Source organism: Hyperolius riggenbachi, chromosome 10, assembly GCF_040937935.1.
Source record: "Hyperolius riggenbachi isolate aHypRig1 chromosome 10, aHypRig1.pri, whole genome shotgun sequence".
NCBI lineage: Eukaryota > Metazoa > Chordata > Amphibia > Anura > Hyperoliidae > Hyperolius > Hyperolius riggenbachi.
Genome location: NC_090655.1, coordinates 284,856,744 through 284,883,600, shown reverse-complemented (window position 1 = coordinate 284,883,600; position 26,857 = coordinate 284,856,744). Strand labels below are relative to the sequence as shown.

Sequence of the window (26,857 nt, the reverse complement as noted above, 5' to 3'; positions counted from 1 at the left end):
GCTAAAATTAAAATCCGGCAGCCATCCTATGAAAGAAAGTTTATACTTACCTGCGCTGCCTTGTCCTTTGAAGCCAATCCGAAGACCCCGCATCACCTGACTTTACAATCTATGTCCTTACTATTGTTATATCCCCCAGCCAGAGACCTCAGGCCTAGATCAGGACTCTGCAGTAGGGAATCAGTCTCCTTACTATTGTTATATCCCCAGTTAGAGACCTCAGGCCTAGATCAGGACTCTGCTGAAGGGAATCAGTGTCCTTACTATTGTTATATCCCCCAGCCAGAGACCCCAGGCCTAGATCAGGACTCTGCTGTAGGGAATCCATGTCCTTACTATTGTTATATCCCCCAGCCAGAGACCTCAGGCCTAGATCAGGACTCTGCTGTAGGGAATCAATGTCCTTACTATTGTTATATCCCCCAGCCAGAGACCTCAGGCCTAGATCAGGACTCTGCTGTAGGGAATCAGTGTCCTTACTATTGTTATATCCCCAGCCAGAGACCTCAGGCCTAGATCAGGACTCTGCTGTAGGGAATCAGTCTCCTTACTATTGTTATATCCCCAGTTAGAGACCTCAGGCCTAGATCAGGACTCTGCTGTAGGGAACCAATGTCCTTACTATGGTTATATCCCCCCAGCCAGAGACCTCAGGCCTAGACCAGGACTCTGCTGTAGGGAATCCATGTCCTTACTATTGTTATATCCCCAGCCAGAGACCTCAGGCCTAGATCAGGACTCTGCTGTAGGGAATCAATGTCCTTACTATTGATATATCCCCAGCCAGAGACCTCAGGCCTAGATCAGGACTCTGCTGTAGGGAACCAATGTCCTTACTATTGTTATATCCCCAGCCAGAGACCTCAGGCCTAGATCAGGACTCTGCTGTAGGGAATCCATGTCCTTACTATTGTTATATCCCCAGCCAGAGACCTCAGGCCTAGATCAGGACTCTGCTGTAGGGAATCAATGTCCTTACTATTGTTATATCCCCCAGCCAGAGACCTCAGGCCTAGATCAGGACTCTGCTGTAGGGAATCAATGTCCTTACTATTGTTATATCCCCAGCCAGAGACCTCAGGCCTAGATCAAGACTCTGCTGTAGGGAATCATTGTCCTTACTAATGTTATATCCCCAGCCAGAGACCTCAGGCCTAGATCAGGACTCTGCTGTAGAGAATCAATGTCCTTACTATTGTTATATCCCCAGCCAGAGACCTCAGGCCTAGATCAGGACTCTGCAGTAGGGAATCCATGTCCTTACTATTGTTATACCCCCCAGCCAGAGACCTCAGGCCTAGATCAGGACTCTGCTGTAGGGAACCAATGTCCTTACTATTGTTATATCCCCAGCCAGAGACCTCAGGCCTAGATCAGGACTCTGCTGTAGGGAATCCATGTCCTTACTATTGTTATATCCCCCAGCCAGAGACCTCAGGCCTAGATCAGGACTCTGCTGTAGGGAATCAATGTCCTTATTATTGTTATATCCCCAGCCAGAGACCTCAGGCCTAGATCAGGACTCTGCTGTAGGGAATCAATGTCCTTACTATTGTTATATCCCCAGCCAGAGACCTCAGGCCTAGATCAGGACTCTGCTGTAGGGAATCCATGTCCTTACTATTGTTATATCCCCCAGCCAGAGATCTCAGGCCTAGATCAGGACTCTGCTGTAGGGAATCCATGTCCTTACTATTGTTATATCCCCAGCCAGAGACCTCAGGCCTAGATCAGGACTCTGCTGTAGGGAATCAATGTCCTTACTATTGTTATATCCCCCCAGCCAGAGACCTCAGGCCTAGATCTGGACTCTGCTGTAGGGAATCCATGTCCTTACTATTGTTATATCCCCAGCCAGAGACCTCAGGCCTAGATCAGGACTCTGTTGTAGGGAATCCATGTCCTTACTATTGTTATATCCCCAGCCAGAGACCTCAGGCCTAGATCAGGACTCTGCTGTAGGGAATCAGTGTCCTTACTATTGTTATATACACAGCCAGAGACCTCAGGCCTAGATCAGGACTCTGCTGTAGGGAATCCATGTCCTTACTATTGTTATATCCCCAGCCAGAGACCTCAGGCCTAGATCAGGACTCTGCTGTAGGGAATCAGTGTCCTTACTATTGTTATATCCCCAGCAAGAGACCTCAGGCCTAGATCAGGACTCTGCTGTAGGGAATCAATGTCCTTACTATTGTTATATCCCCCCAGCCAGAGACCTCAGCCTAGATCAGGACTCTGCTGTAGGGAATCAGTGTCCTTACTATTGTTATATCCCCAGCCAGAGACCTCAGGCCTAGATCAGGACTCTGCTGTAGGGAATCAGTGTCTTTACTATTGTTATATCCTCAAGCCAGAGACCTCAGGCCTAGATCAGGACTCTGCTGTAGGGAATCAGTGTCCTTACTATTGTTATATCCTCAAGCCAGAGACCTCAGGCCTAGATCAGGACTCTGCTGTAGGGAATCAGTGTCTTTACTATTGTTATATCCCCAGCCAGAGACCTCAGGCCTAGATCAGGACTCTGCTGTAGGGAATCCATGTCCTTACTATTGTTATATCCCCAGCCAGAGACCTCAGGCCTAGATCGGGACTCTGCTGTAGGGAATCAGTGTCCTTACTATTGTTATACCCCCAGCCAGAGACCTCAGGCCTAGATCAGGACTCTGCTGTAGGGAATCAATGTCCTTACTATTGTTATATCCTCCCAGCCAGAGACCTCAGCCTAGATCAGGACTCTGCTGTAGGGAATCAGTGTCCTTACTATTGTTATATCCCCCAGCCAGAGACCTCAGCCTAGATCAGGACTCTGCTGTAGGGAATCCATGTCCTTACTATTGTTATATCCCCCCAGCCAGAGACCTCAGCCTAGATCAGGACTCTGCTGTAGGGAATCAGTGTCCTTACTATTGTTATATCCCCCAGCCAGAGACCTCAGGCCTAGATCAGGACTCTGCTGTAGGGAATCCATGTCCTTACTATTGTTATATCCCCAGCCAGAGACCTCAGCCTAGATCAGGACTCTGCTGTAGGGAATCAATGTCCTTACTATTGTTATATCCCCAGCCAGCGACCTCAGCCTAGATCAGGACTCTGCTGTAGGGAATCAATGTCCTTACTATTGTTATATCCCCCCAGCCAGAGACCTCAGCCTAGATCAGGACTCTGCTGTAGGGAATCAGTGTCCTTACTATTGTTATATCCTCCCAGCCAGAGACCTCAGGCCTAGATCAGGACTCTGCTGTAGGGAATCAGTGTCCTTACTATTGTTATATCCCCCAGCCAGAGACCTCAGGCCTAGATCAGGACTCTGCTGTAGGGAATCAGTGTCCTTACTATTGTTATATCTCCCCAGCCAGAGACCTCAGGCCTAGATCTGGACTCTGCTGTAGGGAATCCATGTCCTTACTATTGTTATATCCCCAGCCAGAGACCTCAGGCCTAGATCAGGACTCTGCTGCAGGGAATCAATGTCCTTACTATTGTTATATCCCCCAGCCAGAGACCTCAGGCCTAGATCAGGACTCTGCTGTAGGGAATCAGTGTCCTTACTATTGTTATATTCACAGCCAGAGACCTCAGGCCTAGATCAGGACTCTGCTGTAGGGAATCCATGTCCTTACTATTGTTATATCCCCAGCCAGAGACCTCAGGCCTAGATCAGGACTCTGCTGTAGGGAATCAGTGTCCTTACTATTGTTATATCCCCAGCAAGAGACCTCAGGCCTAGATCAGGACTCTGCTGTAGGGAATCAATGTCCTTACTATTGTTATATCCCCCCAGCCAGAGACCTCAGCCTAGATCAGGACTCTGCTGTAGGGAATCAGTGTCCTTACTATTGTTATATCCCCCAGCCAGAGACCTCAGGCCTAGATCAGGACTCTGCTGTAGGGAATCAGTGTCCTTACTATTGTTATATCCCCAGCCAGAGACCTCAGGCCTAGATCAGGAATCTGCTGTAGGGAATCTGTGTCTTTACTATTGTTATATCCCCCAGCCAGAGACCTCAGGCCTAGATCAGGACTCTGCTGTAGGGAATCAGTGTCCTTACTATTGTTATATCCCCAGCCAGAGACCTCAGGCCTAGATCAGGACTCTGCTGTAGGGAATCCATGTCCTTACTATTGTTATATCCCCAGCCAGAGACCTCAGGCCTAGATCAGGACTCTGCTGTAGGGAATCAGTGTCCTTACTATTGTTATATCCCCAGCCAGAGACCTCAGGCCTAGATCAGGACTCTGCTTTAGGGAATCAATGTCCTTGCTATTGTTATATCCCCCCAGCCAAAGACCTCAGCCTAGATCAGGACTCTGCTGTAGGGAATCAGTGTCCTTACTATTGTTATATCCCCAGCCAGAGATCTCAGGCCTAGATCAGGACTCTGCTGTAGGGAATCAATGTCCTTACTATTGTTATATCCCCAGCCAGAGATCTCAGGCCTAGATCAGGACTCTGCTGTAGGGAATCAGTGTCCTTACTATTGTTATATCCCCCAGCCAGATACCTCAGGCCTAGATCAGCACTCTGCTGTAGGGAATCAGTGTCCTTACTATTGTTATATCCCCCAGCCAGAGACCTCAGGCCTAGATCAGGACTCTGCTGTAGGGAATCAATGTCCTTACTATTGTTATATCCCCAGCCAGAGACCTCAGGCCTAGATCAGGACTCTGCTGTAGGGAATCAGTGTCCTTACTATTGTTATATCCCCAGCCAGAGACCTCAGGCCTAGATCAGGACTTTGCTGTAGGGAATCAATGTCCTTACTATTGTTATATCCCCCCAGCCAGAGACCTCAGGCCTAGATCAGGACTCTGCTGTAGGGAATCAATGTCCTTACTATTGTTATATCCCCAGCCAGAGACCTCAGCCTAGATCAGGACTCTGCTGTAGGGAATCAATGTCCTTACTATTGTTATATCCCCCCAGCCAGAGACCTCAGCCTAGATCAGGACTCTGCTGTAGGGAATCAATGTCCTTACTATTGTTATATCCCCAGCCAGAGACCTCAGCCTAGATCAGGACTCTGCTGTAGGGAATCCATGTCCTTACTATTGTTATATCCTCCAGCCAGAGACCTCAGGCCTAGATCAGGACTTTGCTGTAGGGAATCAATGTCCTTACTATTGTTATATCCTCCAGCCAGAGACCTCAGGCCTTGATCAGGACTTTGCTGTAGGGAATCAATGTCCTTACTATTGTTATATCCCCCCAGCCAGAGACCTCAGGCCTAGATCAGGACTCTGCTGTAGGGAATCAATGTCCTTACTATTGTTATATCCCCAGCCAGAGACCTCAGCCTAGATCAGGACTCTGCTGTAGGGAATCAATGTCCTTACTATTGTTATATCCCCCCAGCCAGAGACCTCAGCCTAGATCAGGACTCTGCTGTAGGGAATCAATGTCCTTACTATTGTTATATCCCCAGCCAGAGACCTCAGCCTAGATCAGGACTCTGCTGTAGGGAATCCATGTCCTTACTATTGTTATATCCCCCCAGCCAGAGACCTCAGCCTAGATCAGGACTCTGCTGTAGGGAATCAATGTCCTTACTATTGTTATATCCCCAGCCAGAGACCTCAGCCTAGATCAGGACTCTGCTGTAGGGAATCCATGTCCTTACTATTGTTATATCCCCCCAGCCAGAGACCTCAGCCTAGATCAGGACTCTGCTGTAGGGAATCAATGTCCTTACTATTGTTATATCCCCAGCCAGAGACCTCAGCCTAGATCAGGACTCTGCTGTAGGGAATCCATGTCCTTACTATTGTTATATCCCCCAGCCAGAGACCTCAGGCCTAGATCAGGACTCTGATGTAGGGAATCCATGTCCTTACTACTGTTATATCCCCAGCCAGAGACCTCAGCCTAGATCAGGACTCTGCTGTAGGGAATCAGTGTCCTTACTATTGTTATAGCCCCAGCCAGAGACCTCAGCCTAGATCAGGACTCTGCTGTACAGAATCAATGTCCTTACTATTGTTATATCCCCCTAGCCAGAGACCTCAGGCCTAGATCATGACTCTGCTGTAGGGAATCAATGTCCTTACTATTTTTATATCCCCCAGCCAGAGACCTCAGGCCTAGATCAGGACTCTGCTGTAGGGAATCCACGTCCTTACTATTGTTATATCCCCAGCCAGAGACCTCAGGCCTAGATCAGGACTCTGCTGTAGGGAATCAATGTCCTTACTATTGTTATATCCCCAGCCAGAGACCTCAGGCCTAGATCAGGACTCTGCTGTAGGGAATCAATGTCCTTACTATTGTTATATCCCCCCAGCCAGAGACCTCAGGCCTAGATCAGGACTCTGCTGTAGGGAATCCACGTCCTTACTATTGTTATATCCCCAGCCAGAGACCTCAGGCCTAGATCAGGACTCTGCTGTAGGGAATCAATGTCCTTACTATTGTTATATCCCCAGCCAGAGACCTCAGGCCTAGATCAGGACTCTGCTGTAGGGAATCAATGTCCTTACTATTGTTATATCCCCAGCCAGAGACCTCAGGCCTAGATCAGGACTCTGCTGTAGAGAATCAATGTCTTTACTATGGTTATATCCCCCAGCCAGAGACCTCAGGCCTAGATCAGGACTCTGCTGTAGGGAATCCACGTCCTTACTATTGTTATATCCCCAGCCAGAGACCTCAGGCCTAGATCAGGACTCTGCTGTAGGGAATCAATGTCCTTACTATTGTTATATCCCCCCAGCCAGAGACCTCAGGCCTAGATCAGGACTCTGCTGTAGGGAATCAATGTCCTTACTATTTTTATATCCCCCAGCCAGAGACCTCAGGCCTAGATCAGGACTCTGCTGTAGGGAATCCACGTCCTTACTATTGTTATATCCCCAGCCAGAGACCTCAGGCCTAGATCAGGACTCTGCTGTAGGGAATCAATGTCCTTACTATTGTTATATCCCCAGCCAGAGACCTCAGGCCTAGATCAGGACTCTGCTGTAGGGAATCAATGTCCTTACTATGGTTATATCCCCCCAGCCAGAGACCTCAGGCCTAGATCAGGACTCTGCTGTAGGGAATCAGTGTCCTTACTATTGTTATATCCCCCAGCCAGAGACCTCAGGCCTAGATCAGGACTCTGCTGTAGGGAATCAGTGTCCTTACTATTGTTATATCCCCAGCCAGAGACCTCAGGCCTAGATCAGGACTCTGCTGTAGGGAATCAGTGTCCTTACTATTGTTATATCCCCAGCCAGAGACCTCAGGCCTAGATCAGGACTCTGCTGTAGGGAATCAGTGTCTTTACTATTGTTATATCCTCCAGCCAGAGACCTCAGGCCTAGATCAGGACTCTGCTGTAGGGAATCAATGTCCTTACTATTGTTATATCCCCCAGCCAGACACCTCAGGCCTAGATCAGGACTCTGCTGTAGGGAATCAGTGTCCTTACTATTGTTATATCCCCAGCCAGAGACCTCAGCCTAGATCAGGACTCTGCTGTAGGGAATCCATGTCCTTACTATTGTTATATCCCCAGCCAGAGACCTCAGGCCTAGATCAGGACTCTGCTGTAGGGAATCAGTGTCCTTACTATTGTTATATCCCCAGCCAGAGACCTCAGGCCTAGATCAGGACTCTGCTGTAGGGAATCAGTGTCCTTACTATTGTTATATCCCCAGCCAGAGACCTCAGGCCTAGATCAGGACTCTGCTGTAGGGAATCAGTGTCTTTACTATTGTTATATCCTCAAGCCAGAGATCTCAGGCCTAGATCAGGACTCTGCTGTAGGGAATCAGTGTCCTTACTATTGTTATATCCCCAGAGCCAGAGACCTCAGGCCTAGATCAGGACTCTGCTGTAGAGAATCAATGTCCTTACTATTGTTATATCCCCCAGCAAGAGACCTCAGGCCTAGATCAGGACTCTGCTGTAGGGAATCAGTGTCCTTACTATTGTTATATCCCCCAGCCAGAGACCTCAGGCCTAGATCAGAACTCTGCTGTAGGGAATCAATGTCCTTACTATTGTTATATCCCCCCAGCCAGAGACCTCAGGCCTAGATCAGGACTCTGCTGTAGGGAATCAATGTCCTTACTATTGTTATATCCCCAGCCAGAGACCTCAGGCCTAGATCAGGACTCTGCTGTAGGGAATCAGTGTCCTTACTATTGTTATATCCCCAGCCAGAGACCTCAGGCCTAGATCAGGACTCTGCTGTAGAGAATCCATGTCCTTACTATTGTTATATCCCCCAGCCAGAGACCTCAGGCCTAGATCAGGACTCTGCTGTAGGGAATCAATGTCCTTACTATTGTTATATCCCCAGAGCCAGAGACCTCAGGCCTAGATCAGGACTCTGCTGTAGGGAATCCATGTCCTTACTATTGTTATATCCCCCCAGCCAGAGACCGCAGAGACTCCTTAGTAGGAGAGGGATCAGCTGATCAGGTCGATCAGCTGATCACAGCGCAGTTACTGATTGGCTGAGTGGCGCAGGGCGGCGCAGAGGAGCGCTGCAGTATATATAGATCTTGCTGGTCAGTCTCTGGTTGTCTGCCGTTGCGAATACTTAAGTGTGAGCACTCAGACCTCAGTCAGATTCCACAGTGTGTTAGAACCAGGTGGACCTGGGAATTCACACTTAGCCAGATTACTGCTGTATTATACTTTAGACCAGTTCCGGGGTGTTGAGACCAAGGACCTCACACCCAAGCTTAGGATCACTGCGTCATTGCTGTGTTATACTTTAGACCAGTTCCGTGGTGTTGAGACCAAGGACCTCACACCCAAGCTTAGGATCACTGTGTCATTGCTGTGTTATACTTTAGACCAGTTCCGGGGTGTTGAAACCAAGGACCTCACACCCAAGCTTAGGATCACCGTGTCATTACTGTGTTATACTTTAGACCAGTTCCGGGGTGTTGAGACCAAGGACCTCACACCCAAGCTTAGGATTACTGTGTCATTGCTGAGTTATTATCTAGACTAGTTCCTGGGTGTCGAGACCAAGGACCTCACACCTCAGACTAGGACTGTGCTTTATATCTGTTATGACTATTTGCTCTGTCGACCTCTCTCTTGCTTTCTGATTCGGTACCTCTGCATATCTGCCTACCTGTTGCCAAACCCTGCCTGTACCCGGTTACCGAATCAGCCTTCTGTCTCTGTACCTTATCTGCTCGTGTGTTGCCGACCTGGCCTGCCCGACCCTCCAGGCTGTCACTCATCCCTTGAGTGCTCAGTCTATCTGTACTAGCTGTGACACTATTCCACCAAGTGTCAGTTAGCTATTAGGACTCCTGCTCCTCAGAGAGTCCGGGCCTGCTAGCAGCCAGTGGCCTTTACTCCTCTGGAGTCCCCTGGCTGCAGTACAGTCTATTATCTGATCACCAAGTATCACTGGTTGCCAGGTTCTCTCTATTCCCTCTCTCAAGGAGATAGTCCCTGCACAGCCGAGGGCCACTTGCCCCTCAGGTGGTTCCTGGCCGAGCTGCCTGTTTCTCCTGCCTCATGGGAGATAGCCTACAGTTACACCAAACACTTACACTTCATTGGGTGTCCAGAGGTTAGTCATACTTGTATTATTGGTGATTCTGCAGATCATCCATAATCAAGTATACATCTGTATTTTTGAAGATTCTGCAGATCATCAATAATCAGATTCTCTCTGTGTGCTGACACCAATCGTTACAGGGATATAACAATAGTAAGGACACTGATTCTCTACAGCAGAGTCCTGATCTAGGACTGAGGTTTCTGGCTGGGGATATAACAATAGTAAGGACATGGATTCCCTACAGCAGAGTCCTGATCTAGGCCTGAGGTCTCTGGCTGGGGATATAACAATAGTAAGGACACTGATTCCCTACAGTAGAGCCCTGATCTAGGCCTGAGGTCTCTGGCTGGGGATATAACAATAGTAAGGACACTGATTCCCTACAGCACAGTCCTGATCTAGGCCTGAGGTCTCTGGCTGGGGATATAATAATAGTAAGGACATTGATTCCCTACAGCAGAGTCCTGATCTAGGCCTGAAGTCTCTGGCTGGGGGATATAACAATAGTAAGGACATCAGTGTTCTCCCCAGAATTTTTTTCCAGCCGGGTGGCATGAAATAGTAGCCGGGTGGGGCAATATGAGAGAATGCAGGGCTGGTGCTTCTTTGCGCAACTCTGCTTATAGCAGAGGGGGAGGTGAGCCAATGACAGCCTGGTGCTCACAAATACTAGCTGGGTGGAGCACCCGGCTAAAAGAGCCTGGGGAGGACACTGATTCTCTACAGCAGAGTCCTGATCCAGGCCTCAGATCTTTGGCCTAGATTTGTAAAAAAAAATAAAATGCAAAACTGACACGTCTGAATAAAAAACATGAATTTTTCATTTTGATGTTATATTTTCCATCAATTTCCACCAATAATCTATGCTGCCAAAATTATCAACGTACCCATAGATGGATACCTCAGTGGGTGTAGTTTCACTAATGGGGTCATTTGTGGCGGGAATTGAACAGTATCTTTACCTCAGACTTCAATGAATGTGGCCTGTGCTGGAAAATACAAGCATGCGATTTCTGCTCTTAGAAAGTTCAATTTTTGACAATTTTTTTTTTTTTTACAGCTACTGAGAAGCTGAGTGAGGAATGCTATACAGTGTGCTACCTTCTTGGAACAAGCTGTTTGTGCATCCGATGACTTCAACATTTGTGCGCATATTACTGATCTGCCTAAATTATTTTGAAGGAGGATGCCAGTTATTTTCCTTATTACATCAAACTGTGCTTATTCACTTTAAAGGAGAGTGTCAGCCATGGTGCATCCACGGATGTGCTATACACAGATTTAATGTCGGATAAAATCCAGTGTTGCACTTTTCATTGTCATTTTATATGTGTAGATGGTTTTATAATTATTTGACGTCTAAAGTTTTCATTCGAATATTCCATTTTTGAGAACAAATAAAATTGAGTCCTTTATACCGCCAATGATGTATTTTTCTTATGATAAACAATTGTTCAAAACTGAGGTGCCAGATAAGGATAAAATTGTTAAAAACACAATCAGTTCTTCACTGAAAAATATCTTTATTCAAGTATACTCCAGAATGATAGCAATGCGTTTCATGGGTTACATCCCGCTTCATCAGGCAATAGGTGGAGCTAGGAGGAACAAATATACATGCAAGGAAATTATTTAATATCAAAAATGAGGTTCTGCATCAAAAATCCCAGTATTCTCTAAAATTATATACAACAGTAAAAAATCTATTGTATGTGTATGAGAGGTCAATCTGAACAATGGATTATAAAACTACAATAAAAATCTGTAGCAATATTAAATAAAAAAATAAAATAAAAAATAAAAAAGTCATTAAATACCAAAAATTATATATTCATTATAAATCGGTAGAATGTTCAACTTGTGTCTATTCACGATTTTAGATGCATTTGCCAGTAATCAATTTAGTTCCTCTAGTCTGTAAAGCATTAAGTTATTCTTCTTATGAAGCTATCTGGTGGGATTCTATGTATCACATGTTTTTTCTTTTCCCCTACTTATAAAACATTAAAGCAGATCCGAGATGAAAAACGAACTATAACAAGTAACTTGTCTATATATCTTATCTAAAGTTTAAATAATTTACACAGCAAATCTAGCTGCAAACAGCTTCAACAGTATATGATTATTTCTGCCTGTGATACAACAGCAGCTATATTCTGTTTGTGATCATTACACACAGGCAAGCTGCTGTGCATCTCCACCCCTCAGCCTGTGAAAACTTCACTCCCCTCTCCTCCCATCTGCCTCTGAAATCTCTGGCTAGTAACCCCTCCTCCTGCCCAGACTGAGCTCTCATAAGCCCTTGCTACATGAGTCTGAGAGTGCCAAGGCATTGGAGAAGCTGTGGGCGAGGCTTGTTTAGTTTATAGGGGATTAGAGTATTAAAACAAACAAAACAAAAGTATTTGGCTTGACCCTGCGGCCATTTCATCTCAGGTTAAGTTATTATAGACCTGGTCAGTCTTTATCATTTAACACACCATCACAACCATATGATGCCAGTGTAAATCACTAGATACTGGGTTATGATAGCCATTATGATTAACCATGTAGCGGTATATAGGATATACAGGTTACACATCTTCATCATTTTAATAGGTTGTATCCCTTGAACATCTGCTTATATAGATACTAAAATGAATCCTAGTGATTGATTAATTGAAGTTGATATGTACACAAGGTATATGCCTGCACTGTTGTTTGCACTTTATCCTGTGAAGCGCTGACTTCTGTTTAAATTATCACAAGTACTTGGGGTCTTTTATTTATGTATGTTATTGTTTTGTATTTTTGTAGCTTGTGCTCCTGTTTGATTGCCTGAGGATGCGGGATAATCCCGTGAAACGCGTAGCACCTGGGAGCACCAATAAATTGTTTATTTTTCTGACTGAACATTGAGTCTTATATTGGTTCTTGGTCTGTTGGACGGGTGGTGAGTACGTCTCCCCCCAATTTTTAATCTTAGCATTGTTTTTACTCTTTTGGCGCCTCTGGTCCTTATCCTTATCACATATTTGGCTTGAGGAATGCCCTATAAACCTAATGAAAGGAACAATTATGCAATGAGTAAAAGTTTATCTCGGATCCACTTTAAGCTTAGTAAAGGTTGCAGGTGACAGCCGTATGGAAGGGGGATGCCAAACTACATGCAGAATCTTGGGGAGCATAATCACTTTAGAAAGATTGGCTCTCCCTACCAGAAGAAGCAATTTCTCCCATGCCTTTAACTTACATCAGACTGAACGCAGCAGAGGCCCAAGGTTAAGTCCCATGAAGTCCCGAGGAGACCTTGAAATCACTACCAAGGGATATTTCGATGAGCTAACCCACTGCTATGGAAATTCTAGGCAATTTTGTAGCAGAGGAAAATGGTCTACAGACATCAAAAATGACTTGTACCAGTTACTCTTAAAGTGAACCAGAGATGAATAAGGAAAAATATTTTATACATACCTGGGGCTTCCTCCAGCCCCCTCCGGCCAGATCGCTCCCACACCGCCATCCTCCCCGCAGCCTCCGCAAATATCCCTGTAAAGTCCTCCTGTCAGGGGCATACCGCATCCCAACTGCACCTGCACCAACTGGCCCTGACTGGAAGACTTACCGGGTATAGGCAGTGGATGACAGCAGCGTGGGAGCGATCTGGCCCGGAGGGGGCTGGAGGAGGCTAAAAGTAAGAATACATTTTTGATATCCCAGTCTCAGGTACATTTTAAGGGGTTGTATCCTGACTCTGAATTATGCACAGCAGCCATATCAATGTGGATGTAAAATCTGGATCATTCAGCTCCTAAACACACATAATGATCATTTCAGCACTCTTGTTATCAAGGGTGCTTGTTCAGCTAGATAAAACAAATATTTGGGCTTTTATTTACTATTCAGGAGTGCCGTGGCTGCATGTGACAGCAGACCCTGCCTCATTTGTATAGCTAAAGCACTTGGTTTATGAACCTTTGCAATGGAAGATTAAAAAAAATGAACACAAGCAAGTTCTAACAAGGCTTAGTACTATATGTGCCCATATTTATAATAATAATTCTGATGCTTGCAAGGCAGCCACTAGAGCACACTCAGTAGCAGTGTTACGGAGTCTTGCCCGGGAACGTCTGAATGTGGCTATGGGGCTAATAGTTTTATCCTTAGTAGTTTGTATACCCTTCAGTCGTTTGATAGTAAAATATCTTTTATGTGTTAATTTTCGCACACATGCATTTAGGTCAACAGCCATGGGAGCGAGCTTTGTGCCAAGTTATGCGAATCTCACAATGGGCTTCTTTGAAGAATTGCTATTAGGCCCCAACAATCTGTACACTAACAAGATCATCATCTACAGGAGATACATCGACGATCTGTTCATAATGTGGGATGGAGATGCCACATCTATTGAGGACTTCAAGACATACCTTAACAGCAATGACTGGGGCCTGTCATTCACATCATGTTATAATAAGGACCAAATCGACGTCTTGGATTTGGTCCTCTACCATGAAGATCGTATAACTAAGTCTAAAATCCACATCAGTCTATGCCAACTACATAGATTACAAAAGTAACCACCATAAACCCTGGAAAAACAAAATTCCCTACGGTCAGTTTCTCAGAATCCGAAAGAATTGCAGTGACATAAAAACCTTTGACACACAATCCGATATATTGACCAAAACGTTTGCAGAAAGGCACTTCCCTAATAAACTGGTCAAGAAGGCCAGACGAAAGGCTAGAGGAACAGAGAGAAATACCTTGCTAAAGAAATCTACCAACTAGAAAGGCACCGAAGAGGAAAAAGAAGTCAACTTTGTGACAAGATTTTCCAACCAACACCATACGATCAGAACCATCATGGACAAACACTGGTCACTACTACAGACAGACCCTACGCTGAGAAACAACTCGACAACCAAACCGAGATGTATCTTCTGCAGAGCTAAAACTCTGAAGACAGCCCCCAGCAAGATACGACAACAAGGAAAATCATCCTTCTCAAACAGAGAGTCTGTTTGAGATAAATGTGTATAACATTTTATGACTAGCAGCACTAGGAAAAAATCGTGATTTTATCGTTAGACTAGCGGTAGGTCTTCCCCGAGAGGACCTGTCATCGCCGTCGGGAAGTCTAGTAGGGAATAATTTGTGCACATATTATTTATGCTGAAGCTAACGTCCTCCTTTGCTGTACCTGTTTTGAATGCAAGTTGTGTATTTTAGTCCACATTGTGGAGCTCTGCACATCTATTGCAGGTAGTCAATTCGGGTGCAGCCTCTGTTTGGAAGCGCTATCAATGTTTCCTGCTGTACAAAACTCAAGGAAAATCATCATATGGGGTGGTCAACCTGGGAAACAACAAAGAGGGCCAAGCAAAACGCCGTAACCAACAAAAATGTCAATGTTGCATGATGCTAGATCATAACCCCACACATTTTAAATCTACTGTCACAGGGGAGACCCATGACAATACCAGTGACATAGACTGTGCAACAAACTTTGTCATTTATCTTATCACTTGTCCATGTGGACTTCAATATGTAGCAGGCCGCACAATCCAACAACTCCGTACAAGATGGGGACAACACAGAAGAAACATACAGAAAGGCTACATGAGACATGGGTTCTCCAGACACTATAAATTATATCACAATCAAAAAGTGTCAAATACTTTAATATGTCCCATTGAACACATACCAGATACAATCTCCAGTCGGACGAACGAACTCAAGAAGAAAGAAATGTTTTGGATATTTAAACTAGAAACCCTACAACCAGACGGCCTCAATATTTGTCTTGAACATAATCTCTGAAAACCAGATTACCCACCCTGCGATACCTCCTGGGGAATCCTGGGGACGCCTGTTTGGTGCCATACCCAACTCCAATATCTCCCAGTAGACAGCTAAGAAGGTCAGACTACATAAATTAATAGACATGTCCACATTATATCACTTTAGTACAGGGTGAGACATCGGCCTCTTATATTATGCAAGCAAGTTGGATAGCCATCAGACAAATACTAACTCAGTATACCTCTGGCCCCGCCCCTAGTATACCAAAAGGCTACTCTTACACCATACACCTTTAACACCTATAAATGTCTGTCCCCCAGGGTTGAGTGAAAACCCATCAGCTACGGCCCCTATCTACCACCGGAGGGACATAATATACAATACTGGTGATACGACCACTCTATGTGTACACACACACACCCACACAGCCACACCATTTACCTATGGATACTATAATCAATTGCTACTTATCACTTATCTTGGATTTTCCTATTAATTTTTTATTTTTTTTATTATATTTATGTTTATATGTGCCTTTTTAAATGTATATCTATGAGCTTCTATTTTATGCTCTATTATGAGTATGACATTCATACAATTCAATCCAACTTGCATAGCCCTGCGTGTTAGTAGCAAGGGCATTACTTCACCAAAATGGCCGCTGCCATTACACTAACTGGGGACGGCCACTAGCAGGTTTCCCCATTAGAGAGGGAAGTGGCCTGTCCCTCTAACATCCCTAACATCGGACGGACCCGTTTCCGCCCAGAAGCTGACGTCAGTGCGACGTCACTTCCACTTTCGTGCACGGAGCGCAGCTAATCTGCCTTCCAATCTAAAATGCCCAGAGAGCGGCGGCTACACAGACGCCCAGAACTGGAGAAGGTGCAAATACTGGTAATCGCCTTCCTTCTACAAAATACCTATAGACCTGTGTGGACCCACTAGATACAAGTGACAGCCAGTGGCAGCGATACGATCTACAGATCCCACAAGTCCGCTACTCTAATGTCCACCATATTGGCAGGGGCCGCCTCTCCTCCACCTAAGTGCGCTTACAGCACCCAGCGCAGCACTACAAACAGCCTGTGCCTTTATCACCATACTGGCTGGGGCCGCCTCTCCTCCACCTAAGTGCGCTTACAGCACCCAGCGCAGCACTACGAACAGCCTGTGCCTTTATCACCATACTGGCTGGGGGCACCTCTCCTCCACCTAAGTGCGCTTACAGTACCCAGCTCAGCACTACAAACTGCCTGTGTCTTTAGCACCATACTGGCAGGGGCCGCCTCTCCTCCACCTAAGTGCGCTTACAGTACCCAGCGCAGCACTACAAACAGCCTGTGCCTTTAGCACCATACTGGTAGGAACCGCCTCTCCTCCACCTAAGTGCACTTACAGTACCCAGCTCAGCACTACAAACTGCCTGTGTTTTATCACCATATACTGGCAGGAACCGCCTCTCCTCCACCTAAGTGCGCTTACAGTACCCAGCGCAGCACTACAAACAGCCTGTGCCTTTAGCACCATACTGGTAGGAACCGCCTCTCCTCCACCTAAGTGCGCTTACAGTACCCAGCGCAACACTACAAACAGCCTGTGCCTTTATCACCATACTGGTAGGAACCGCCTCTCCTCCACCTAAGTGCGCTTACAGTACGCAGCGCAGCACTACACACAGCCTGTGCCTTTATCACCATATTGGTAGGAACCGCCTCTCCTCCACCTAAGTGCGCTTACAGTACCCAGCTCAGCACTACAAACTGCCTGTGCCTTTATCACCATACTGGCTGGGGCCGCCTCTCCTCCACCCAAGTGCGCTTACAGTACCCAGCTCAGCACTACAAACAGCCTGTGCCTTTATCACCATACTGGCAGGGGCCGCCTCTCCTCCACCTAAGTGCGCTTACAGTACCCAGCGCAGCACTACAAACTGCCTGTGCCTTTATCACCATACTGGCGGGGGCCGTCTCTCCTCCACCTAAGTGCACTTACAGTACCCAGCGCAGCACTACAAACTGCCTGTGCCTTTATCACCATACTGGCAGGGGCCGCCTCTCCTCCACCTAAGTACGCTTACAGCACCCAACGCAGCACTAAAAACTGCCTGTGCCTTTATCACCATACTGGTAGGGGCCGCCTCTCCTCCACCTAAGTGCGCTTACAGCACCCAGCGCAGCACTACAAACAGCCTGTGCCTTTATCACCATACTGGTAGGAACCGCCTCTCCTCCACCTAAGTGCACTTACAGTACCCAGCTCAGCACTACAAACTGCCTGTGTTTTATCACCATATACTGGCAGGAACCGCCTCTCCTCCACCTAAGTGCGCTTACAGTACCCAGCGCAGCACTACAAACAGCCTGTGCCTTTAGCACCATACTGGTAGGAACCGCCTCTCCTCCACCTAAGTGCACTTACAGTACCCAGCTCAGCACTACAAACTGCCTGTGTTTTATCACCATATACTGGCAGGAACCGCCTCTCCTCCACCTAAGTGCGCTTACAGTACCCAGCGCAGCACTACAAACAGCCTGTGCCTTTAGCACCATACTGGTAGGAACCGCCTCTCCTCCACCTAAGTGCGCTTACAGTACCCAGCGCAACACTACAAACAGCCTGTGCCTTTATCACCATACTGGTAGGAACCGCCTCTCCTCCACCTAAGTGCGCTTACAGTACGCAGCGCAGCACTACACACAGCCTGTGCCTTTATCACCATACTGGCTGGGGGCACCTCTCCTCCACCTAAGTGCGCTTACAGTGCCAGTGCAGCACTACACACAGCCTGTGCCTTTATCACCATACTGGTAGGAACCACCTCTCCTCCACCTAAGTGCGCTTACAGCACCCAGCGCAGCTCTACATACAGCCTGTGCCTTTATCACCATACTGGCGGGAACCGCCTCTCCTCCACCTAAGTGCACTTACAGCACCCAACGCAGCACTACAAACAGCCTGTGTCTTTAGCACCATACTGGTAGGAACCGCCTCTCCTCCACCTAAGTGCGCTTACAGCACCCAGCGCAGCACTACAAACAGCCTGTGCCTTTATCACCATACTGGTAGGAACCGCCTCTCCTCCACCTAAGTGCACTTACAGTACCCAGCTCAGCACTACAAACTGCCTGTGTTTTATCACCATATACTGGCAGGAACCGCCTCTCCTCCACCTAAGTGCGCTTACAGTACCCAGCGCAGCACTACAAACAGCCTGTGCAATTAGCACCATACTGGTAGGAACCGCCTCTCCTCCACCTAAGTGCACTTACAGTACCCAGCTCAGCACTACAAACTGCCTGTGTTTTATCACCATATACTGGCAGGAACCGCCTCTCCTCCACCTAAGTGCGCTTACAGTACCCAGCGCAGCACTACAAACAGCCTGTGCCTTTAGCACCATACTGGTAGGAACCGCCTCTCCTCCACCTAAGTGCGCTTACAGTACCCAGCGCAACACTACAAACAGCCTGTGCCTTTATCACCATACTGGTAGGAACCGCCTCTCCTCCACCTAAGTGCGCTTACAGTACGCAGCGCAGCACTACACACAGCCTGTGCCTTTATCACCATACTGGCTGGGGGCACCTCTCCTCCACCTAAGTGCGCTTACAGTGCCAGTGCAGCACTACACACAGCCTGTGCCTTTATCACCATACTGGTAGGAACCGCCTCTCCTCCACCTAAGTGCACTTACAGTACCCAGCTCAGCACTACAAACTGCCTGTGTCTTTATCACCATACTGGTAGGAACCGCCTCTCCTCCACCTAAGTGCGCTTACAGTACGCAGCGCAGCACTACAAACTGCCTGTGCCTTTATCACCATACTGGCTGGGGGCACCTCTCCTCCACCTAAGTGTGCTTACTGCACCCAGCGCAGCACTACAAACAGCCTGTGCCTTTAGCACCATACTGGCAGGGGCCGCCTCTCCTCCACCTAAGTGTGCTTACAGCACCCATCGCAGCACTACAAACAGCCTGTGCCTTTAGCACCATACTGGCAGGAACCGCCTCTCCTCAACCTAAGTGCGCTTACAGCACCCAGCGCAGCACTACACACAGCCTGTGCCTTTAGCACCATACTGGCAGGGGCCGCCTCTCCTCCACCTAAGTGTGCTTACAGCACCCAGCGCAGCACTACAAACAGCCTGTGCCTTTAGCACCATACTGGCAGGGGCCGCCTCTCCTCCACCTAAGTGTGCTTACAGCACCCAGCGCAGCACTACAAACAGCCTGTGTCTTTAGCACCATACTGGCAGGAACCGCCTCTCCTCCACCTAAGTGCGCTTACAGCACCCAGCGCAGCACTACAAACAGCCTGTGTCTTTAGCACCATACTGGCAGGAACCGCCTCTCCTCCACCTAAGTGCGCTTACAGCACCCAGCGCAGCACTACACACAGCCTGTGTCTTTAGCACCATACTGGCGGGGGCCACCTCTCCTCCACCTAAGTGTGCTTACAGCACCCAGCGCAGCACTACAAACAGCCTGTGCCTTTAGCACCATACTGGCAGGGGCCGCCTCTCCTCCACCTAAGTGCGCTTACAGCACCCAGCGCAGCACTACACACAGCCTGTGCCTTTATCACCATACTGGCTGGGGGCACCTCTCCTCCACCTAAGTGCGCTTACAGCACCCAGCGCAGCACTACACACAGCCTGTGCCTTTAGTACCATACTGGCAGGGGCCGCCTCTCCTCCACCTAAGTGTGCTTACAGCACCCAGCGCAGCACTACAAACAGCCTGTGTCTTTAGCACCATACTGGCAGGAACCGCCTCTCCTCCACCTAAGTGCGCTTACAGCACCCAGCGCAGCACTACAAACAGCCTGTGTCTTTAGCACCATACTGGCAGGAACCGCCTCTCCTCCACCTAAGTGCGCTTACAGCACCCAGCACAGCACTACACACAGCCTGTGTCTTTAGCACCATACTGGCGGGGGCCACCTCTCCTCCACCTAAGTGTGCTTACAGCACCCAGCGCAGCACTACAAACAGCCTGTGCCTTTAGCACCATACTGGCAGGGGCCGCCTCTCCTCCACCTAAGTGCGCTTACAGCACCCAGCGCAGCACTACAAACAGCCTGTGTCTTTAGCACCATACTGGCAGGAACCGCCTCTCCTCAACCTAAGTGCGCTTACAGCACCCAGCGCAGCACTACAAACAGCCTGTGTCTTTAGCACCATACTGGCAGGAACCGCCTCTCCTCCACCTAAGTGCGCTTACAGCACCCAGCGCAGCACTACACACAGCCTGTGTCTTTAGCACCATACAGGCAGGGGCCACCTCTCCTCCACCTAAGTGCGCTTACAGTACCAAGCGCAGCACTACAAACAGCCTGTATCTTTAGCACCATACTGGCAGGAACCGCCTCTCCTCCACCTAAGTGTGCTTACAGTACCCAGCGCAGCACTACAAACAGCCTGTGCCTTTATCACCATACTGGCAGGTACCGCCTCTCCTCCACCTAAGTGCGCTTATAGCACCCAGCGCAGCACTACACACAGCCTGTGCCTTTAGCACCATACTGGCGGGGGCCACCTCTCCTCCACCTAAGTGTGCTTAGAGCACCCAGCGCAGCACTACAAACAGCCTGTGTCTTTAGCACCATACTGGCTGGGGGCACCTCTCCTCCACCTAAGTGCGCTTACAGCACCCAGCGTAGCACTACAAACAGCCTGTGTCTTTAGCACCATACTGGCTGGGGGCACCTCTCCTCCACCTAAGTGCGCTTACAGCACCCAGCGCAGCACTACAAACAGCCTGTGTCTTTAGTACCATACTGGCAGGGGCCGCCTCTCCTCCACCTAAGTGTGCTTACTGCACCCAGCGCAGCACTACAAACAGCCTGTGCCTTTAGCACCATACTGGCTGGGGCCACCTCTCCTCCACCTAAGTGTGCTTACAGCACCCAGCGCAGCACTACAAACAGCCTGTGCCTTTAGCACCATACTGGCTGGGGCCACCTCTCCTCCACCTAAGTGCGCTTACAGCACCCAGCGCAGCACTACAAACAGCCTGTGCCTTTAGCACCATACTGGCTGGGGCCACCTCTCCTCCACCTAAGTGCGCTTACAGCACCCAGCGCAGCACTACAAACAGCCTGTGCCTTTAGCACCATACTGGCTGGGGCCACCTCTCCTCCACCTAAGTGCGCTTACAGCACCCAGCGCAGCACTACAAACAGCCTGTGTCTTTAGCACCATACTGGCAGGGGCCACCTCTCCTCCACCCAATTGGGCTTGCAGCACCCAGCGCAGCACTACAAACTGCCTGTGCTTTTAGCTCCCAGTGCAGCACTACCAACCTCACACTGGGTTTAACCCAGCGCTCGCCCTCCACCTATTACCTCTAATCAAAACCGCCTTATTATCCAGCCAAAGCGCTGGTCTAAATTACTTTTAAGCCTTTACACTGACAGATTGATTCCCATATAGGCACCCTAATAAAGCCCATGGGATACATTGGTATGGCATATTCGTGCCAGAATATGCAATATATTAATAATCCTTGATTAATCTTTGACTAAATTACAGACACTATTTTATGAAAATATTGTGCCCTCCTCTCTACAGACTATTAAATATACCATATTGCCCAAGGACTCCATATGCCCAAAAAACGTTTTGATCTGTATATATAAGACCTGATGTATGATGTATTCATGCAAATTTTATCTGAAGTGATTCAAGAATGCAATTTTAGGTGAAGTGTTTTTATTTGATTGTAATTGGTCCTATGAACTCGACCTGAGGAAGCGGCTTACGCCATGAAAACGCGTTGTCTTTTTGGGTGCTCAATAAATGTCCTTTATTATAGCAAGGCCTACTGAATCCTTAAGGTAGGACAAAATTACATTTATGTATTCCAATAGAGATTTTGCTATCGCTAAGACACACTATATTGATCTGGGCGCCTCCTACCACTCTGCTATCTCATTTTGGACTGGACACTTTTTGCTCAAATGTAAATAAAAGCAGAGAAATGTTTTTTCCCCACAATAATGTGTCTTGTACATCGTCTTATTATCTTTTGGGAGACACCTATGTCATTTCCCATCACAAAATGACTTGCTGGTTGAATAAAAGTAACTTTAAGTCAAAATTTTCCAGGATTATGAATAATTATGGGCACCACTGTATGTCACAGGCAGAGTCCTTTACCAGTACACTATCCTGTCACAGCTGGACACATATTTATCTCATCATGTCAGCTCACAGTTCAGGGACTTTAATGCTTTGCAAACCAATACACTGAGCAAACATGCTTTCTTTTGCAAAAAAATGAAATAAAATAAAATATACGAAGTACATCAAAACATTTATAGCGAATATATTTTCACAGCAGTATGAGATCTCTCATGTATGACAAGGTTTACTTTCTGCACAAAACATTTCCCACACTCAGTACATGAATAGGGCTTCTCACCAGTATGATATAGCTCATGTCTGGCAAGATTTGAATTCTGTGCAAAACATTTCCCGCACTCAGCACATGAATAGGGCTTCGCACCAGTGTGAGTTCTCTCATGTATGACAAGCTGAGATTTTTGTGCAAAACATTTCCCACACTCAGCACATGAATAGGGCTTCAAGCCAGTGTGAGATCTCTCATGTATGACAAGTTGTGATTTGCAAGTAAACCTTTTCCCACACTCAGAACACGAATGGGACTTTTCACTAGTATGAGTTCTTTCATGACGGACAAGCTGTGATTTACATTTAAAACATTTCCCACACTCAGCACATGAATAGGGCTTCTCATCAGTATGAGATCTCTCATGTGTGACAAGCTGTGATCTATATCTAAAGCATTTCCGACACTTCTCACATGAATAGGGCATCTCACCAGTGTGAGATCTTTCATGAATGACAAGAGACGATTTAAAGCTAAAACATTTCCCACACTCAGTACAAGAATAGGGCTTCTCACCAGTGTGAGTTCTCTCGTGAACGACAACCTCTGATTTACATCTAAAACATTTCCCGCACTCAGCACAAGAATAGGGCTTCTCTCCAGTATGAGATAGCTCGTGTTTGGCAAGAATTTGTTTCTGTGCAAAACATTTCCCACACTCAGAACATGAATAGGGCTTCTCACCAGTGTGAGTTCTCTCGTGAATGACAACCTCTGATTTATATCTAAACCATTTCCCACACTCAGCACAAGAATAGGTCTTCTTTCCAGTATGATATAGCTCATGTCTTGCAAGATTTGATTTCTGTGCAAAACATTTCCCACACTCGGCACATGAATAGGGCTTCTCACCAGTGTGAGTTATCTCATGACTGACAAGATGTGATTTACTCACAAAACATTTCCCACACTCAGCACAAGAATAGGTCTTCTCTCCAAAGTGAGTTGTCTCGTGTTTGATAAGATGTGATTTGCATAAAAAACATTTCCCACACTCAGCACATGTATAGGGCTTCTCACCAAAGTGAGATCTCTCATGACTGACAAGACTTGATTTATGAACAAAACATTTCCCACACTCAGCACATGAATAGGGCTTCTCACCAGTGTGAGATCTCTCATGTGTGACAAGATTTGATTTACGATCAAAACATTTCCCACATGTGGAACAGGAATAAGACCCTCCAGCAGGGGGAGAGCTGTGCTGGGTATGAGGCCCCTCAGGGTTAGACAGGTGAGGGGAGTCTGGGGGAATATTTGGGGTCACCAGGATATCTGCAGGAGACTCTTGTCCAGTGACATCATCATCCGTTGTAAAGTCTGTGGATACAGAGAGACGAGTCTCTGAGAGGTTCCTGATGCCGGGACTCCGCCCTGCAAATAGAGAAACATCATCACTTCCTGTTAGAGAATTCTGAGGGGAGGAGCAATTATCATTAGGGATGAAAGGAAAGAGGATGGTCGGCACTGCTGTACAGCTTCCTTTATTTGGCAATGTGCAGACAAGTAGGCTGTGTGTTACATCATCACCTCACAGTCCATAAGAAGAGACTAAACACGTACCGGTGCGGGGGTGGATAATGGTGAGTGCTGGTTGCTGGGAGCCTGACGGCAGTTTCACACACAAGCGCTTCTTCGGAGGCTATGACAAGGGGGCGGGGCTATATCTGCTCTAGTTGGAGAAAGTGCTTTACTGTAATAGTAACCTGCAATCCAAGATTACAGTGTGGGGAGGTCAGGGAGAGCGAGGCCAAACAACACGGCCGCTATTCCTAATGGAATTACAAGTCCTGCTGCAGCAGCTAATTATACAAGCCACTAACATAATATCCCATGATGAATATAGGTCAGGCCATGCAGAGCAGAGAATCTGGCTGACCTCGTCCTCATATACAACAAGGACTGCCTGATTAGGGGAAGCCGGGGTTAGGAAGGTTTAAATGTTGTGAAAAACTTAACTCATTTTAATTTACTTAACTTAACCTTTATTTTAATGTAAAAGAAACAGTGAGATTGGCCATTAGAGGATGAGCAACAGCGACATTCAAGGAGAACTGGGGAGGAGATTGTGTCTCAGAAGTTCAGCAGAATAGGTGCCGCATCTATTCCTGACTCTCTCCTCTCTCACTTCAATTCAACAGTTACTATTTACATGCTATAAAACACAATGGCCAAAATTGACTAACATCCTTCTGGTGATAATAAGGCAAGTGAAAACATCACCACACATCAATCAGTATTTTAAGTGTTAATTCACTAAAAAGCAAGAAGTTTTGAGTCGGGATGATACCATCTATTGGCTATTTTAAAAGAATTAGAGTAAGCTTTCGGCTGGGCAGCCTTCATCAGACTCACTCCAGTTTGCTTACTAGCTGTTGGAACAGACAGCTGTATACATGCAACATCAGAAGGGATACATCATTTTTTTTTTTTTTTTTGCAAGCATAAATACATGTCATTAAGATACCTTAAAGGGAACCTTAAACCTTAACTGAGAGGGATACAGATGTTTCCTTTTAATCAATACCAGTTGCATGGCAGTCCTGCGGATCTCTTTGGCTGCAGTAGTGGCTGAATCACACACCTGAAACAAGCATGCAGCTAATCCAGTCTGACTTCAGTCAGAGCACCTGATCTGCATGCTTGTTGAGGGGCGGTGGCTAAAAGTATTAGAGAGGCCCAGTGCACACCGAGCGGTTTTTGGAGCGATCCGCCGGCCGCATCCGCCTCTAAAAACGCTTGGCTAATGTATTGCAATGGGATGGTGCACACCGGCGGTTTGCGGTTTTTGCCAAGCCGCAAACGCGCCTCCTGCTGCGCGTTTGCGGTTTTCGGAAGCGTTTCGTCCTCAATGTAAAGTATAGGAAAAACGCAAACCGCTCTGAAAAACGCTAGTTCAGAGCGGTTTGCCAGGCATTTTTGTTACAGTAGCTGTTCAGTAACAGCTTTTACTGTAACAATATGTGTAATCTGCTACACAAAAACGCACGCAAAACCGCTAGGTATGTTTAGAAAACCTCTCTAAACATACCTAGAATCGCTCTGAAATCAGCTCCCAAAACTGCTAGCGTATTGCGGATCTGCTAGCGGTTTTGGTGTGCACTGGGCCAGACACAGGATCAGCAGGAGAGTCAGGCAACTGGTATTATTTTAAAAAGGAAAAATCCATATTCTTTTCAGTTTAGGTTCCCTTTTAATGAAACAGAACATCTAAATGGGGTCTTCAGGGGTTGTTAGCTCATGCTGATTTATGACTAATAGATAAGACTCCTTGTTTACTGAATCCTCCCATAATTGGGACTCGGACTGTCACAGAGAAATAGTAAATTCTAAGTTCTCAAGTTTTAGCTACAAGCAGAATGGATGCTCTATTTATCGAGGCTGTCACTGCCCTGAAGGGGGGCTTCAAATCATGAAAAGAGAGATTAATAGAAGAGACAAAATGTATAAATTGGTACAAAGCTGCGGACAAAGGCTTCAATAAAGACAAGAACTTTTTATATTGGTATGAGGCCAATGATATTTAAAGAGGAACCGTAACCAAGAATTGAACTTCATCCCAATCAGTAGCTCAGTGGTCCTCAAACTACGGCCCGCAGGCTGAATGCGGCCCTCTGAGGCTTTTTCCCTGGCCCTCAAACACAAGATGGATAACTTATAGATGTGGTCCACTGCACCTTTAAATAACGGCGGCCCTCCTATAGAATAGCAGTGCTGGCACCACCCATCCACATCCTGTAGCAGTCATTTGCTGGCTTCCAATCCAATTCTGCATCAGGTGACACTACTGTCCAACTGGAAAGCAGGTTGTCCCCTGGGTGGGCTTCACTGTGTGGTGCACCAAGACGTTGTTCAAGCGCCTCATGACTGAATGGCTCCTGCAGGGAGTTCTCCTCCAGGCATGACTGGGGGGAAATCAATACCTAGATTGTAATGTTTTTCAACATCATTTTATGTATGTTCCGGCCCCCCAGCAGTCTGAGGTACGTTGACCTGGCCCTTGACGGAAAAAGTTTGGGGGCCTCTGCAGTAGCTGATACCCCTTTTCCCATGAGAAATATTTTCCTTTTCTCAAATGGATCATCAGGGGGCTCTGTATGGCCGATATTGTGTTGAAACCCCTCCCACAGTGTGATGTCAGGAC

The 26,857-nt window shown here is 47.0% G+C and overlaps 1 protein-coding gene across 1 annotated transcript in view; it reads right to left on the bottom strand.

The window, feature by feature from the left end:
- The window catches only part of LOC137537264 (zinc finger protein 850-like), an 82,040-nt gene that overhangs the window by 40,583 nt on the left and 14,600 nt on the right, over positions 1-26,857 (bottom strand). Inside the window, exons 7-8 of the mRNA XM_068259350.1 lie at positions 22,626-24,087; positions 12,493-12,554 (exon numbers count right to left, since the gene is read on the bottom strand). Of these exons, the coding sequence (XP_068115451.1) occupies positions 12,493-12,554; positions 22,626-24,087 (1,524 nt within the window). The remainder of the gene's footprint in view (positions 1-12,492; positions 12,555-22,625; positions 24,088-26,857) is intronic.